General features: G+C 39.1%; 1 protein-coding gene across 2 annotated transcripts in view; it reads left to right on the top strand.

The window, feature by feature from the left end:
• The window catches only part of si:ch211-246m6.5 (von Willebrand factor D and EGF domain-containing protein), a 99,888-nt gene that overhangs the window by 1,650 nt on the left and 79,370 nt on the right, over positions 1-18,868 (top strand). Inside the window, exons 1-3 of one of the 2 annotated variants that reach the window (XM_049471254.1) lie at positions 10,170-10,290; positions 17,628-17,812; positions 18,550-18,778. In XM_049471254.1, the coding sequence (XP_049327211.1) occupies positions 10,185-10,290; positions 17,628-17,812; positions 18,550-18,778 (520 nt within the window). In that variant the 5' untranslated portion in view covers positions 10,170-10,184. Of the gene's footprint in view, positions 1-10,169; positions 10,291-17,627; positions 17,813-18,549; positions 18,779-18,868 lie in introns of those variants that run through there. The other variant, XM_049471255.1, reaches the window with a different exon arrangement.

The raw sequence follows: 18,868 nt of genomic DNA, 5'->3' as shown, positions 1-18,868 counted from the left end.
CATACCTTCTGTGTTTCTATGTGTCTCCTGCTTTCTATATTATGATTGGCTATTACAGACATCCCAAGTTGCAAAAATTTATTTTGGTCAGCTACCCTCTGACCTGGACTTTGGTGTTGCCTGCGTGCACGTTTGTGTTCCCTCTTGGGCCACTCGTTATAGATTCCTGGAGAATTTATCTGACTTGCGGGCATCAGGAAGCCATTACTGATATGCGGTAGACTCCCTCAACTTCCGGGAGACTTGGGATATATGCTATTAGTGTCCTGCTTTCTATGCTATGATTGGCTTTTAGTGTCTTGCTCTCATTGTTCTGATTGGCTAGAAGGATCCAGCCTTCATTGATATGATACCTTTAACCATTGATCATGAGCACTCTGAACAACTACACTAGCCAGTTACAGCCCACTGGGCGGGGCTTGTCTAAATGCAAGTGGGAAATGAAACCCATGACCCAGCTGAGCAATGCAGCTGAGACATTGTTCCCGCAGCAGCTGGCTGTGTGTGTGTGTGTTTGAAACACTAGTGAAGCTGCATCTGCACCAGCTGGTATGTGTATGTGTGTGTGTGTGTGTGTGTTTGCTGTAAGGTTCTCATAGAGCTAATGGAGCATACCCCCTCCCCATTCTCTCTCCAGATGTTTTTAGAAAGCATTAGCACACCTCTCAGGAAGCCCCCCGGGGGGGGGGGCTCTAATTATGATGTTGTGATGTCTGGTGCCGTCAGCGTGGAGACCGACACGGCAGGTCAGACTGATTAGCGGGGATAAAACAACACCTCTGCCCTTTACCCCTCTTTCAAGGGTCATACGCACACACACTCGCACACACACACACTCACGCTTACAGCAGAACCAACACACTCACACCATGGCACACTGAATACAGATGTGTTTGCAAGAGCCGCACAAATCAAACACATGAACGTATGAGGCTTGTGTTTCTGTTTTGGCTATAGTTGTGTACAAACCCAAATCAGAAAAAGTTGGGACAGAATGAAAAATGAAAACATTAAGTGTTCCAACCTTTGTTTTGACTTTAATTGGATTGCTGACAGTGTGAAGCCAAGATGTTTCATGTTTGGTGTGGTCAACTTAATTTCCTTTGGCAATATACATGCATTTCTATATTTCAGGACTGCACCACTATTAAAAAAATATTTTAAACAGGCGATATCAACAAGTGATACAAAAGCTGTATCCACAGTATCCAGTAAACATCTGCAGCTCATCCGCTGTGACTGATATCAGTTCCCAGCTGTACACAAACCAATGCTGCACTCAAACATGTAAATGACTTAACATGCCTGCCCCTTGTATACTAATGGTGGTGATAAATTACCCAGCTATGGTTAACAAACCTTACTGAAGCTCAGTGATTACCTGTTCAGCAGAAAAGTAGCCAGCTTGCTTGCTTCCATGACTGCTGCATTCTAATGCTAATGCATTCTAAATCTGGCAACCTGGGGTGTGGAAATAGGATAGGGGCTTGGTGGTGGGCGTGTTTGGAGGTTATAGATAGTGCTGGGTATTGAAATTCGATATCAAAAATCAAATTGGTGATCATTCAAATTGTCGAAACACCGCCGCTGTGCTAAAATCTCAGGTGCTCAGAACAGCAGCACTATAACCATCATTTAACAATAGCTGACAAAACCAGATTGGCAAGGGACTCCTTTGAAGGCTTTGGGATTTACACAACGTAAACATGGCAAAAGGCTTCCGGCAAACATGCTACAGCGGCTACACTGCCCCTAGCGGTTTTGCGCGTATTGCACCACGCATACACGTCTCAATTTTTTTGGAGGACGTTCATGATCTACGCTCCAAACAGACGCAGGACATGCAAAGCAGCCATGATGCGTACGTGAACGTGTCCAGTGATGTTTTTTATTTCCTTAACAAGACAATGCAAAGCCGCACACTGCACTAACTACAAAAGCATGACTGCAAAAAAAGAGGTTACAGGTACTGAATTAGCCTGTCTGCAGTCCTGATCTGTACCCTGAATACATTATGTTCAGGGAATTTGAAAACAAAAAATACGACTCCATACTGTTGCTCTACAGATGTGTTTGCAGGAAGAATGAGACTAAATAACACCTGGAACACTTCAGCTCTTGGTATTCTCAGTGCCAAAATATCTTTAAAGTGTTGAGAGAAGGATTGGCAACATTACATAAGTGGTAAATGCTTTACAGTCACAACTGTTTTTGGAACTTGTTTTGCAGGCCTGAAATTTCAGGGATTGATGTATATTAACAAATAACATACAGTTTAGCAGGCAAAACATTAAATATATTGGGTGCATACTGTGTGCAATGAAATTTTATTTTCCATACTGTCCCAAAACTGCTTAGGATTTGGGGCTGTAAGCTGAATTCTGCTATTTACTAGAATGTGAGATATTAGTCCATAAACACAATCAGTAAACACTCCTATACAATACAGCTAGAGATAGTATTCCAAAAGCACTCTTATTATACACTCCTCCTACACACTGGAAATCGAGATATTAGCTCATGCCTGTTACTTGAACACACTCCTGTTACTGGCACTCATTCCTGTTACTTTTTATGTTTTGAGTAACAGGAATGAGGTTTTTAGCATAGAATTAGCAAAAAACATGAAAAATAGCTAAATGGCAGCTATGCTAATAGCATGAGGACACTAAGCAATAATTCTCACAAAATTTATATTTAAAAAATAAACAAATAAGAACCAAAAATTAATCTAGGTACCAGGAGAGTGTTGAGATTGACCTCCTCCATCATAGTTAAAATAAGATCAAATATACAGAAAAACATATGAGGGAACTGATATAACTTTCTGTTGCAGATGTGACTTGTAGAATGTTCCAGATGTTTCAGATGGGGTAATGTGTTATGGTAACAGGACTGAGTGAAACCCAGAGACACAACTATAATGTGTATTTTAGGTTAAATATTATGGTTTTATTATGAAAAAAAAATAGTTTTAAAGCTGCCATGTAAGTAGAGTTCTGGAAGCTGCTGTTTGGTCGAGAAAAAGGAGATATAGTGAGAGAATCTCCTGGTCAATCTTTCACTGGAGCATTCATATTCGATACAAGCTGTGACTCTCACCAAGTGGGGTGTAATGAAGTGTAATGTATGTGCTTTTTACAATTTCTACAGTTATTAGAAATGTTTACACAGTCATCCTCAGATATGTACATCGTCAGTATCAGTTATAGACATCAGGGCAAAATTCCAATCCCAGTTCCCAGCGACTGTCACTTTAAAAGTATGAGATTACTGAGGAGTCCTCCAAGAGCAGCGCTTTGGCTCTGTCATTTTTGGTCTCAGCTGTGGCTGATGTTACCAAAGGGATGGAAGTCTTTTATTAAAGGGTTTCACAGCTGTGTGAGTCACACACACAATCTTACACCCCTCAATCAGCAGGGGACAGGGTGGTGGGGTGGGGGGAGCAGGATGTGAGAATTAGACTAAGTGTTTTTGTGGCCTTGTGGTGTCCTCAGGGGTTGGGGAAGGAATCCTTCAGATTTTTCCAAAGGCATAAACTCTATTGTTTAGGCTTTGTTAAAAGTATGATTTAAAAGTGTTTTCTATTAACTTCTAGATTTAAGGAGATTTTATTGTAATTTGCATCACATGTGGTACATGAGGTTCTACTTAATAAACACTCATATACAATAGAATAGGAGACTTTACGTCTATAAACACTAATTCACACAAAATTAGGGTACTTTTACTTTACAAAGCTAACACTAATCCCTCAATAATCATTCCAATACACTGAACTAGGAAATTGTACTTCCAACTTACCTGAATACACCATCCTATACATTACAAAATTAGATATTAGTTCAATAACTCCTCAGTTAACAGTCTTATACACTAGAATAGGAGATTTAAGTTCATAAACACCATCAATAAACACTTCTCTACTCTAGAATAGGAGACATTAGTCCATAAACACCATCAATAAACACTTTAATACACTAGAACAGGAAAAAATTGTCCATAAACACCATCAATAAACACTCATACACTAGAATAGGAGATATTAGTCCATAAACACCATCAATAAACACTCTTATACACTAGAATAGGAGATATTAGTCCATGACCACCTTAATAAGCACTCTTATACACTAGAACAGGAAATATTACTTCATAAACAACTCAACAAACATTCCTATATACTGCAATAGGATCATCTGCGTCCCAGTGTATGTATGCACAATATCAAAGTCACAGGACAGTGCAAAATTCCAGACATGTTGTGTTGCAACTTTTTCCTGTTTGATACAGAAAAAAATCACATTGTTCACATTTTCTATGACGTATCAATGCATTCTTAATATAACAAGATGATGGATCATTGGCTTTTGGTTACTTCCGGAGAGATATTTTGATCATTCCTTTTTTTGCTTTTATATTGCAGTATATATTGAGATATTCGTCACTCCTATACAGTCGAAAGGCAAAAATCTATACCTTTTTTCACTTTGACGTTTTATTCCTCTCCTGTAAAGTTGCTCTTTTGGACAGTGACAATATATTGGTGTATAAATACCACAATACACACACCTACATACTATAATAATATATATTCGTCCACAAGAACCTATATAAGCACTTCTTTAGACTAGAATAGGATATATTAGTACGTTAACACCTCAATAAACACTCTTAAACACTACAATAGGAGATATTAGTTGGTAAAACACCCTCAATAAACACTCTTATACACTAGAATATACTATATTAGTCCAGATACACCCTCAATAAACACTTCTGTACACTAGAATAAGAGATATTAGTCTACGGACACCTCAATAAGCACTCTTATACACTAGAATATAATATATTAGTCCAGATACACCCTTAATAAGCACTCTTATACACTAGAATATAATATTTGTCCAGATACACCCTCAATAAACACTCCTATACACTAAAATAAGAGATATTAGTCCATAAACACCCACTATAAACACTCATACACTAGAATAGAAGATATTAGTCCATAAACACCTCAATAAACAATCTTTTACACTAGAATAAGAGATATTAGTCCATAAACACCTCAATAAACACTCCTCTACACTAGAATAAGAGATATTACTCTATGAACACCTAGATAAATACTCATACACTAGAATAGAAGATATTAGTTCATAAACACCCACAATAAACACTCTTATACACTAGAATAGGAGATGTTAGTCCATAAGCACCCTCATTAAACACTCCTATACGCTGAACTAAGAACAAAATTAGTCCATAAACACCATCAATAAATACTTTTATACACTACAATAGGATATATTAGTTCACAAACACCTTTATGAACACATTAGAATATGATATATTAGTCTATAAACACTTTAATAAACCCTCCTATACACCAGGATTGGAGATATTAGTCCATAAACACCTCAATAAAAACTCATATACACTAGAATAAGAGATATTAGTCTATGAACATCCCAGTAAACACTCCCAGTCAAACACTACACTACACAATACACAATACACAATACACGCCTTAAAATAATGAAAATGTATAAATTGCCTTAAAGCAGTTAAACAAAGAGATCAGAGTAAAATAGAGATAAAGAGAAGCAGGTAGAACCCAAGGCCTGCACTGAGATCAGTCAGATGATAATGGAGAAATCCACCTGTGGGTCATTCAGTGAAACAATTCAGTAGCCTTACAGCTACCTCTCACTCTCACTCTCACTCTCTCGTCCTGCGTGTTTATAGACAGTGGGGATTAAAGGAGTGTGATGGAGAGAAGGAGATTAGCACTGTTTTGCCTCCACCTCATTTTAATCACTCTTTCGTTTGGCCCAGAGGCGGCCTGTCACAACACATTTTACAACACCTCACTGCCCCCTGCTCAATAATCCGGCAGGGGTGCTGCTGCTTCCTCAGGACACACACACCCGCACACACACACACACACTGGACTCTAAGCTTAAAGCACTAGAGCATTTATGTCTGTATCTAATGTTAAACCTTATACACAGCCAATTAGCACGGGAGCTACAAGACTAACATTGCTAACAAGCCACAGAAGCATGTAGCCAGTTAATTAATACTGACACTATAAACATAATGTAGCTAACAAGCAATAGAAGCATACAGCTCACCATTTTGCACTGGAGCTACAACCAATGTAAGTCAGCTAACACGTAATAAAAGCATAGCACTGGAATTATGAGGCAAACGTAACTTATAAGTTATCGAAAAGTATACACAAACAATTAGCACTGAAGCTACACAGTAAATGTAGACAGCAAACAATAGAAGCTTATACACAAACAGTTAGCACTAAAGCTACAATGTAAATGTACACAACAAAGAATAGAAGCTTATACGCAATTAGCACTGGGGCTACAAGACTAACATTGCTAACAAGCCACAGAAGCCTACAGCCAATTAATTACTACTGACACTATAAAGATAATGTAGCTAACAAGCAATAGATAAGCATGTAGCTCACCATTTTGCACTGGAGCTACAACCAATGTAAGTCAGCTAACACGTAATAAAAGCATAGCACTGGAATTATGAGGCAAACGTAACTTATAAGTTATCGAAAAGTATACACAAACAATTAGCACTGAAGCTACACAGTAAATGTAGACAGCAAAGAATAGAAGCTGACATACAAACAATTAGCACTGAAGCTACAAGCTAAATGTACACAACAAAGAATAGAAGCTGACATACAAACAATTAGCACTGAAGCTACAAGCTAAATGTACACAACAAAGAATAGAAGCTTATGTATACACAATTAGCACTGGAGCTACAAGACTAACATTGCTAACAAGCCACAGAAGCATATAGCCAATGAATTACTACTGACACTATGGTGATAATGTAGCTAACAAGCAATAGATAAGCATATAGCTCACCATTTTGCTACATCTGATGTAAGTTAGCCAACAAGTAATAAAAGCATAGCACTGGAATTACGAGGCGAACATAACGTATAAGTTAATGTGTGAAATGTATACACAAACAATTAGCACTGAAGCTACACGGTAATTATAGACAGCAAACAATAGAAGCTTATACACAAACAGTTAACACTAAAGCTACAAGGTAAATGTAGACAGCAAAGAATAATAGCTTATATACAAACAATTAGCACGTAAGTGTGATTTAAGTGTGCTCGGGAACGGATTGTTTAAACGCAGCGTGAGTGCAGGCCAGCGGGGGAGTGGGTAGGTCCACCATGATTCAACCAATTCGTGCTTAGTGTATGTACATACTACGTATCGGTTTCAGCACTGAATAGAAGAATTAGAGGTCTTAAAGGTGAAGTGCTGTAGTAAAGCCATGCATTGCAAAGATGAGAAATTAAAAAGAAATGCTTGTCTGGGTCATACAGCACTACTACTGGACAACTAATAAAATAAGGGTGTTCTAAACCTTTTGACAGGTAGTGTAGCTAGCAAATACAGTAATTGAAGCATAAACCCTGCCAATTAGCACCTCAGCTATGAGGGTAATGAAACTACAAGGCTAACAAATTTCTTTATGTGTTGGTTAGGGGGTCCCAGAAGAACAGGACCAGCACTGTTTATACTGTTTTCATGTGGCCTTTAAAGCTTTTCTGAATGTGTTTGTGTACTTGTGAGTGTGTGATGACAGCCCACTAGGAGCATAACGACGTGTGTGAGCTCAGCTTTAAACACCATGTGTTGGAATGCTCCTGTGTGAACACCCCCCCAAAAAACACCCCTCAGTAAACACATTCAACGGTCAATTGGAGCTGTTTACACAGTGGCACTGACCACCCCTGACCCCGCCTTTCTTCTGGGAGCAAGACCGAAGCTGTTTTATTGAGCTTTGACCCCTGCATGCTTCTGGCTGATTTCAGAGGGAGTGCACTCACAGCACGTCACGACCCGGAGACGTAATACACCAGGACTCACAAACATGTACACACATTACGCCACTGGGATAAGTGTTTAGATGGCTGGTGATAACACTAGAGACAATAACAGCTAAGGAGTAAAGAGGGTGGACGAGGGTCTTTAGAAAAGACATTCAACATATAGCTATTTATTTGCAATTTTTATTCTATAAACTACGGACAACATTTCTCCCAAATTCCAAATAAAAATATTGTCATTTAAGCATTTATTTGCAGGAAAGATGCAGATATTTCAGACCTCCAATAATGTTTATATTCATAAAGTTTGGTGAAATAACCCTGGTTTTAATCACAGTTTTTATCTTGGCATATTCTCCTCCACCAGTCTTACACACTGCTTTTGGATAACTTTATGCAACTCCTGGTGCAAAAATTCAAGCAGTTCAGCTTGGTTTGATGGCTTGTAATCATCCATCTTCCTCTTGATTATATTCCAAAATATTTTAATCTGGTAAAATTTAAGAAACTTATTTTTTTTTTCTAATGGTCTTCTATTTTTTTCCAGACCTATACGTCCAAATGTTTGTGCACCCACCCAAGTTGCTAAAAAAGATGTGCAAATGCACAAAAACACAGCACGTCTAGTTTAGGTGTAGATGTACTGACAAATAGTATGACACTTGATATGTGTGGGCGTGTCTGTTTGTACAGGAGCCCTGGTGTTGTGCGACGCCCTGTGTTGATGATGTATAATGTAATAGACCACTGAAGTCGTGTCGTCATTTTGTAGTTGGCGAGATGTTGTTTATGCCCATATTTGGGGCTCCTTTGGGGTTCCGTGTTTAAGCGGTTCAAGTCAATACGGGATTTGAATGGGCTTTTCAAAAACTGGCCATTTTGTGGTAAATAAATATGTTCAAAACCCTGTACGTTTTATTCTGTGTACATTTACCTCCTAAATATCACTGGATCCTCTGAATTTTGAGATCGTTTAAGGGTAGTAATTAAAAAAAGCTAACTTTAAGCTAATGCTTAACTGACGTCACAGCACAGCGGCTGGAAATGACCCAGGACTGGATTCTGCATAACAACAGTGAACTCCCATCAGAAAGCGTTTTGGATTATTATGCTTCTTCACAGAGGATCATTAAAGCATTTAAACAGGTGAAAACTCTTTCAGTAATGTTGAGCAGTGTGATGTTGAGCAGTGTAGTCTGTGTTAGAGCTTTAAAAGGCAGATAACAAGAGAAAGTGGTTCTCAGTTCAGCAGCGCTTCCCCGAAGGATTTAGTATTAAATTACGGTCATTAGTTTATACTAATTGCAACACCTGACCCAAATAATCAACTAACAACTAACTACTCAACTAATCAACTAACTACCTGCCCTCACTGAGGCGGCAACCAACCAGAAACACCAATTTATTTCACTGCATAATAAAGAGGGTAAATGTTAAAACGTGTTACAGCTGGTTCTGGAGTATTACTGACCTGTTTTAGTGATTTTATGCTGTGACACTCTCAGCTATCGTCAGTGAGGGCAGTTAGTTCATTATTAGGCTCAGCTGTGTGTAAAATACTACTTACGGCCGGAGTTCTCTGGTGTTGCGCCGAAAACAGTCCCCTGCTAATCTCTGCAGCGGCGCTGGGAGGTCAGTTAACTCCGCTGTAGCATTAGCTTAAAGTTAGCATTTTCCTCATAGGGAAAAAACGCTTAGACAAGGAGGCCGTATGAGGACTACAGAATGACGCACGACTTCAGTGGTCTATGTTTGACCGTTCCACCAGGCTAAGCGAGAGTCTGTCAGGCTAAAGTACAGATTCCACACATTATGGAAGTAGCTTCAAACACATTTCCAGCCAGCTCACAGTGAATGCAAGCTACGCTAAAGTACCAAACTTCCAAACATGATGTAGGTAGTTTCATACGCTAGTCAGTATAAAGTACAGCGTCTAAACATGATGGAGGTAGTTTCACTGATACAGCTAACAGTGAAAGCTAGCAGGTTAAAGTACATCCTCCAAACATAGTGGAGTTGTAACAGCTGTTACTGATACAGCCCACAGTGAAAGCTAAGCAGGCTAAAGCAGGGTGCGATATACTGGGGGGTTAGGGGGGGTCAGACCCCTCCAATTAAGACTTCAACACCCCCTAAAAGGGGTAAAAACAATAGTTTGGGGGAGTCAAAACATTTACATTTATTTCTTACATATAATGTTAAATACTACGAAAACAGTGCAGCATCTACGCCTGAAAGAATATTGTGATACGATTTCAAACCCCCCTAAAGTGGATCATACCATTCCATGTCAATAATCATTGCTCTCGTTTACCTGCCTGCTGCCTCATTATTAGTCAGGCGTCTTGTGTTTAAGTTAAGGTACACACGCAGCTCAAGCTACAGCATTACATGTAAGTAGCTTTTCTATCTTCTTAGCTTTCTTAAATAAGCACTTTAAACACACTTTTCCTTACATAAATAACTCACATGAATTTGCTATTCCACCTTAAGTGTTGCTAATTTACCATTCCGCCATAAATGCTGCTGCCGCGGCACACAGGCTTCAGGCTGTAGTAGATACGCTTTTAAGGTGGAACAGAGCATTCAAATGGGAATCCACGTTCTGTTTTATATGGACTGTTTGTAATTTCTGCACAACCTTAAGCAGAAATGTGTAAAACTCGTAAAACACTTTATCATCTACTAACTACAGTCTAAAAAGAAAAGTGTGTTTTAACGCAGAGAAAACGTGTTTTAATACAGGAAAACTGTAGGTGGAATGGAAATGTGTTTTAAGGCGGAAGGGAACCTAGTGAGGAATTAGTTACTCAGATGAGTAGTTTTACAGTAAATTGGTGTATTACAAGTTTTAAAGGTAAGACTTGAATATTAACAATAGCCAAGCTTTTTTAAAAGGCATTAGCTCAGCTATATAAATGCATTCCTATCTATCTCCCCTTAACATTTAATATTGTAACTACAGTGTCAAAATATGTGGATGAGATGGGACAAAATTATCCTATATACAGGGATTTTCGGTTACATTGTTATATTTAGAATTAAATAACAAATGATTCCTGTGGGTGGGAGAGATCCTGTATAATATGAATCAAAATTTAATGCCGAGAAAGCTAATAAAAGATAGCAGCTAATATCCTTCTGTGTGTTTTTGCAGGATTAACTGTGGATTTTGCTGTGTCATTTATTATTTATGACTATAAAGGTTATTGTGTGCTACATGCTACATAAGCTGATGTAATGAATTTATGTTTTACGTGCTGTAGACATTACAGTAAGGAAGCGAGACATTTGTAAGACTTCAGTTTAGTAAAGCACTAGCCTTTGCTGTACTGGTTTCCATTTACTGGTCCCCCCCCCCCCCCCCCCCCTATTATCATTGTATAATTCGCACCCTGGGCTAAAGTACATCCTCCAAACATGGTGGAGGTATTTTCAAACAATGCTTTGCCAGTTCACAGTGAGAGCTAGTCAGGCAAAAATACATCATCCAAACGTGGTGGAGGTAGTTTCACACAATGCTTTAGTCAGTTCACAGTGAAAGCTTGTCAGGCAAAAATACATCCTCCAAATGTGGTGGAGGTAGTTTCACACAGTGCTACAGCCAGTTCTCACTGAGAGCTAGACAGGCTAATATACATCCTCCAAACGTGGTGGAGGTAGTTTCACTGAGAGCTATCCAGGCCCACGAAAATACAGCTTTCACACACGTGTTACAGAGGAAGACAAGCGATGCTCGCTTTCACTCTCCCAACATGGCTGCCGGCACTGTTTAAAGGTGACGTTTTAGGTAGTGGGGGAACTGGGAAAAGAGCAACACCTGACCCAGTTCAGTGCCGCTCCCTTAGAGAGGTGACAAAACACAAAATACCCAAATGGAATTAGAAAGGCCTCAACATCGAAAGTCACCCACCCGTCTATTTCAGTCGACCGGATCCGCCCCGAGGCCCGAGCAGTGTCGGACACACTTCGCCGACTCGGGCAACCTTGGGCGTGGTATTTTTACCCTGTTAAACGTCCCTCCGCTCAGGAGGTCACGGCAACCTGACTGACGTTTCTGAGTCGCTTCTGTGACTCTCTCTCTGACCTCCTCTCTGTTTCCCCCTCCTTCATTCCTCCCCTGCGATCCCGCTCCTCCCCAGCGCTGACCCGCGTCTTTGCCGGAGGGGTCCTTTTAAACTTTTCATGAATATTAAAGTGCGGCCCCCCGAGAGAGAGAACCGGGGTCATGGGCACGAGACGGCTCAGAGAAAGACTGCCTCTGTCTTTTGTGTAATGAGTATAAATACTATAAAGGTCCGCATATGTTACTTTTTTGATACCTTTTGAGTATGACCCCTGTTAACCCATTAGAGATAAAGTTTGGACACACCTTTTTTCACTATTTTAAAATATTTTGCATTGTAGATTAATACTAAACTCATCCAAACTATGAAGAAAAACATACTGAATTATTTAGTAAAAAAAATATGTTAAACCTTCAAAGTAGGCTCAATCTTGGCTGGATTTTCTCAGTCAGCTTTATGAGGTAGAGTCACCTGGAATTTAGGATTTCAGTTAACAGCTGTGCTGTATTTGTCAAGAGTTAATTACGTGAATTTCTTGCCTCTTAATGTGTTTGAGAGCATCAGTTGTAAAGTTGTGAAGAGGTAGAGTTGGTATACAGTGAATAACCCTATTTGAGTAATGTTTTAATCCATATTATTGCACTACTTAACTAATAAGGAAAAAATACTTTAAGAAATGAAGGTCAGTAAAAAAAAAACAGTAACTTTAAAAGTAGCATCAAATTGAGTTGCAAAAAATACCATGAAAAAATGTAATGATGAAACTGGCTCTTATTAGGATTTCCGGAGGGAAGGAAGACCAAGAGCTACCTCTGTTGCACAGGATAAGTTCATTAGTGTTACCAGTCTCAGTAACAGCAAGTTAACAGAACCCCAGATAAGAGCACCTAAATGCGTCACAGAGTATTTTGGGTTGTCTTTTAAGTTTACCACATGATTCCTTATCATGCCTTTCTATAACTTTAGTATTAATTCACAATGAAGGAAAAACTAAATCAAAATATTAAATGAGATGTGAGAAGGTGTGTCCAAACTTTTGATTTGTACTGTATATGTATGCTTATACAAAAGTATTTGTTCAGTTCAGCTGTTCAGTTATTGTTTCCGTCAAAACCAAAAATAATAAAAAGAGTTTATCCTGCTTTTGTTTGAGTAACTGTCTCTTTAACTATATCTTTTTGCTAGATTTTGGAGCAAACACTGCTTTGAGGATTACTTTGATTACATTGAGCAGTCAGGATGGTCACCGCCCTACCTTATCATCCCCAACTTCCCAACTCATCCTAAAATTATTGGAGGGAGGACCATTATTCTAGCTGGAAGCTTTATACCCATTTATCAAGCACACAGATGGCGTTAAGCTGTAGGTGCTAGAGGCCGACCGATCGATCGGCCAGCCGATTTAATCGGCCGATTTTTGTTATTTTTTTATCAATCGGCATCGGCCGATTTTCTTATTTGGCCGCGCCGATTTTAATCCGGCACATCTGCGGGCAGCTACTTGGAACGCAGCGCAAGGTTTCAAGAGTGAGCAAGACTTTCAACGGGTAAGGCATCCATTTTTACAATCCAGTGTCCCAAAGTCTATATTTTCTCTCATGATTAGTAATCTGTGATGTTGCTTCATTTACTGAAAAAGAATAGAATTTCAACTGCATCGGTGTTGTAGCATTTCTCTCCAAACGAAACTATGCTTAGCATTGATGGCAGGAGTGCATTTGGAATGCGCCCTGACTATGCAAGGCAAGCCCTATCTATAAGCTCTAGTATAAAATAACTGACGTCTCTTCTTCAGAAACGAAAATCTAAGTAAATAAAATCAAATTAACACTTGATATTTTCAGTATTTAAATTATTTTTAGACGAAATGAAAAAGGGCAGGACTAAAACTGTTTAAGGATATTCGCAGCATCAGCTGCGCTGAAATAATAATTACTGGTTAGTCAGGATTATTAGAGGACTGTACTTCTCCTTATATATAAACAGTGTTGGGCACGTTACTTTGAAAAAGTAATTAGTTATAGTTACTGGTTACTTCTCCAAAAAAGTAATTGAGTTACTAACTGAGTTACTCCACTATAAAAGTAATTAGTTACCAGTAAAAGTAACTATCGCGTTACTTTTTATTATTCGCCCCTCAAAAAAAGGAAATCAATTATGCATTTACTATTATTATTAGAAAAATAACAAAAAATAACAAACGAAAATAAACCCAAAATGTTGACAAAAATATAATCTAACGAATTTCAAAAAAATAAAACGAAATTCTCCACACAACCAAAGAAAATTACTAAAACTTGTAATACTGAAAAAAGCGGAAAAACGCGTCTGGGGATGAAATTTAACAAACCAAGCCACACTCAAAAGAAATATGTATATATAAAACAAAATAATGGACAAAAACAACAATTTAATGCCCGTTAAAATGGTATTAATATAACAGCTTCACCAAAAGAGAATAGAGCTTAGATCCTGCCCAAAAAATCCGACCCAGCCGGAGCCCGTGCACATTCTGCCCAAGCCCGAACCATAAACTGTCATTATGAGCCTGACCCGATCCGCCCCATAAACTGTCTGTTTTCGGGCTGATTGAATGAGCGAAATATAATCAGAATTATGTTAATTAACACTAACATAGAAGCATAGAACTATTATTTAATTTAAATGATTTTTAAGAACAGCTACACACAATGCTGCAAGTCAAACGCGGAGGCGTTCACGTGCGCCCAGAGCTACGTGATTACAGTTTTCATTTTTATTATAGTTTAATTTTATTTTGTTTTTATTTTTTCTGTTCATTTTAGGGTGGGCTTGCTAGCGCGAGCGCTTTACACAAGAACTAACGGACCACGAGTGCCGCGCGCTCGGCACAACAACTCCCGCTGTACAACTCCGCTGTACAACAGCGCTTATAAATAAATTAAACACAAAAATGAGGGTATTCTATCAGTAATTTCAGTTCGTTTTAGTTAGTTTTATAAACACAAAATACAGTTCGAGATAGTTATGTTTTTCCTTTTAATTACCGTTTTTATTAGATTCAGTTAACACAAATGTTTTTCACTTTCAATTTTCGCTATTTCGTTCGCTTTAGTGAACAATAATAATTGGTTACTTAGCAACATTGTGATTATCACACCAGAGCTTTATATAAAATAAAAATAGGAGCCTGATTTCGGGTCGGTCCTCAGGTCAGGTGGGATTCGGGCAGAGAATCTAAGCTCTAAAACAGAAAGCAGCAGCACCACAAAAACCGGAGCAGCTAAAAAGAGCTTAACGTCCTTAATTCGGAACTTGGGTTGTCCACGGCAATCACTGAATTGATTAGAGCACGCAAATCGTCACAATTGTGCCTCACTTCACCACGCCAAACGCACAGCGGCCAGAAGCTCAAGTTCACCGGACAGAGGAGGGGTTAACCAGGGCAAAGCGAAATAAAAAAAAAAGTTCATAGAGCTGCTAAAGTAACGTGTAGTAACGGGGTGTCGGAAATGGTAACGGCGTTATAGTTACAGTCATAGTAATTAGTTAGATTACTCGTTACTGAAAAAAAGTAACGGCGTTAGTAACGCCGTTAGTTTTAACGCCGTTACTCCCAACACTGTATATAAATAAGCTTTATAATTAATAAAACAAATAGTTTCTAAAATAATGGAGTTAAAATAAAACATCTCTTTTTCCTTCACTACAAACAGACATTAAATCATGCCGCCTCCTGCTGTTCTGCTGTAAAACTCACCCGTTTAAAGCGGTTTGCGCTGTTAGATATTAAATGAAACGATGAGCAGAATTTTCTGTTTTGTCGGGTTCTACTTTAGAACCCCCTCCAGACTTTTCTGATAAAAGCTCATTTTATCCTGAACCTATAAAGTCCGCGCTCTTCAGCTTTCTCAACTCATTTCCGCTCACGCACCGAACCTCCAGTACAGCTGATGAGACGCGTTTCTCTGGCTAAGGAGCTCATTTGAAGAAGAAAAAAAAAAACAGATAAAGCTATATTTAAATTACAGCACCTGTCTGTTTTTGCATTATTTAGAATTTTATTCTTAATTTAAACGTCACCCATTTTTGTAAAATAATAGCTGCAGCCCTAATGTGAACATTTTATAACATTGTCCTCCCATGCCATTCGTTTTCAACTGCATGGAGTTGAAGAAGAAATGAGCTTTGCCGTTTTGGAGTAACTATCTAAAGTTGTCACATTATGGAAGTCTTCTTGCACTCTGTTAAACATATTAAAATGAATAATTAATAGACTAACAGACTGCAACAAGTCATACATTTGTTAATTAGTAGGCCCCTACAGTAAATTTTATATAATAGCCAACATAATATTTCTACTATAAACATGAATATATAGTGTATATAGAACATATGTTATATAATGAATAAAATAAAATGTTATGGATAATACAATCTAAATAAAATTAATATTTTTTTTATTAACATAGTGATATAGTAACATTAAAGTCACTATAAAATGCTAACCTTATTTTCAATAAAGTGAAGTTTACAACTGTTGTTCCTCCTCTTACTAGTATGATTTTAAGCATGCCAAATAAATATAATACGATAGCATATCGGCCCTAAAAATCGGCAGGTCACATCGGCCATCGGCTGACTCTGACCACTAATGATCGGTATCGGCATCGGCCTTAGAAAAACCCATATCGGTCGGTCTCTAGTAGGTGCCATATTAGGTTCATGGTTATTTGCTCAAGAGGGTCCTATTCTAATGGCATTACTTCTCTACATGGACAAGACAAGCTCTGTTTGTGCATTTGGATATCTGTGTGACCAATGGTTGCAACCTAGTGCAGGTGAAGGCATCCATTAGAAGGGGTGTGCAAACATATTTGGACATATAGTGTAAATCATTTGTAAAGCACACCGGATTATATTATGAGGCGTAGTATCAATAAATATCAGTTTTTTATACACAAGGCGCACTTGACTATAAGGCTCATAATGGAACACTAGTAAGGAACAGGGGTGTCACCATGTTTTCCTTCAGCAATTCTTGCCGCTGGGTGCCGAGACCTGTAAAGCTAAGTTAAGTAAACAAAACTGTCATTTTTAATAAAACATTTTCTTTTAAAGTTAAGCGAGCGCTGGATGTTAATCTACACAGATTTCTCTCCTGAAAACTGTTTAGTTTAGATTTTTCAGATTTCCACTAAGGCTGGGTGCAGCAGCATTATAATTAGAAACTAACCACTAGCGCTTGCCATGGTTGGCAGCTAATGTCCCCCGACAGTGCTACACTGAGAAACCCTGGGTGTTCTGGTAAGCCAGGGGATATTAGCTAGCGGTTTGTCCCATGTAGCATGTTTTAACACAGTAAACCCAGAGACTACAGGCCGATAAAAATTCTGTGTAACGCTGTACTTCAGTGGAGTGCCTTTACTGCTTCTTACAAGCTGACTGGTACAATTCATTCAAAAAGCGCACCAGACTATAAGGTGTACTGCCGTTTTTTGGGATAATTAAGGGAATTTAAGTGCGCCCTTTAGCTTGCAAAATACGGTAATAAAGTTAATAGAAGTCAGGGGCACTTTTGATTAAATGTAGCCACAGTACCAATGTTAATTTAAATGCTAAAACTGTGACAAGCCCTCCGGTGCAGTATACAGTATATCTGACCTGGCCTGCCTCGTCCACAGCTCCAGAGTGTTATCCGGGAGGGTACCGGACATTGAGGAACCCGTACCGCAGTGTTCACTTCGACTCCACAGAGCTTCAGAACACAGCCATACAGGACCTGATCTGTGACCACTCGCTGGAGCCGGGATGGTACCGCTTCAGCATCAACAACAAGCCTGCAGAGATGCCCACCAGCTGTGTGGAGGTGAGTGAGAGATCAGACCAGATCTGAAACCAGTTTAGAGATGGTAGAGGTAGAGATGAACTAATGACTAGTCTCTGATCAGCCATAGCATTAAAATCACCTGCTTTATGTTGTATATGTTCCCTTTAAGTAGCTCTGACCTGTAAAAGACACTCGCTTAGTCGTGTAGTGGAAGCTACTGAAAGACGCTTGCTGATCCGCCCATGACTGGTTGCCAACCAGTCGCAGACGCCTAGCAAATATTTGGCATGCTAGATATCTGACCCAGTCTGTGACAAGGAGTCAGGGGCAGTGGCTACATACTGCCAATAGAATTACGGAGAAAGAGAGAACCACGGGTTTAAAACTCACCCACTGCATTACCAGAGCCATTTATGGAAAGTCTAAACATTTTCTGTCCCCCTGTTAGATCCTCTATGAGTCCTCTATGAATGCGGTGTACTTTAAAGTAGAGTTAAAAGCTAAAAACTTTACTAATTAAAATATTAATGAACTACTTGTTCTGAGTATTTCTTTAATGTTAAAATATATTATGTATTTTACTAAAAATGCAAAGAAAGCGTTCCTGTATGTTTCAGTTTATCTATATATTCTAAGACAGTAAATGTGTGCCACAATCAAAGCTAAAGGTGGTCCAACGAAATATTAGACTGTGTGGTAGCGACTTTTTTTTAACCAGGCAGTGTGTTACTAAATGTCAGCAATGACAGCTGGAAACTCTCTCTCTATCTGTGTAGATGAATCGTTGTGGTACACAGGCTCCGGTATGGTTGTCTCTGAAGGACATGTCTCTGCCACGGCCAGGAGAAGTCAGGCAGCTCTCGGCCTGTGCCACCTGGCAGTTCTTCCACGGTAGCGCTAAAGACTGCTGTCTGTTCCGCATCCCCGTTACCGTCCGCAACTGCGGCCACTTCCTGCTCTACTACCTGCAGCCCACGCAGGGGTGCATGGGTTACTGCGCTGAAGGTAAGATCTTTTACCTCCTTACCATTTTCATCACATCAGATCTGTCAGAGTAAGGGTGATTGTCATATTTCAAGAGATCTGACTTCTCAG

This window comes from Astyanax mexicanus, chromosome 23 (assembly GCF_023375975.1).
Source record: "Astyanax mexicanus isolate ESR-SI-001 chromosome 23, AstMex3_surface, whole genome shotgun sequence".
Lineage (NCBI taxonomy): Eukaryota > Metazoa > Chordata > Actinopteri > Characiformes > Acestrorhamphidae > Astyanax > Astyanax mexicanus.
Note: the sequence above shows the minus strand (reverse complement) of the source record. Positions and strands in the feature narration are given on the sequence as shown.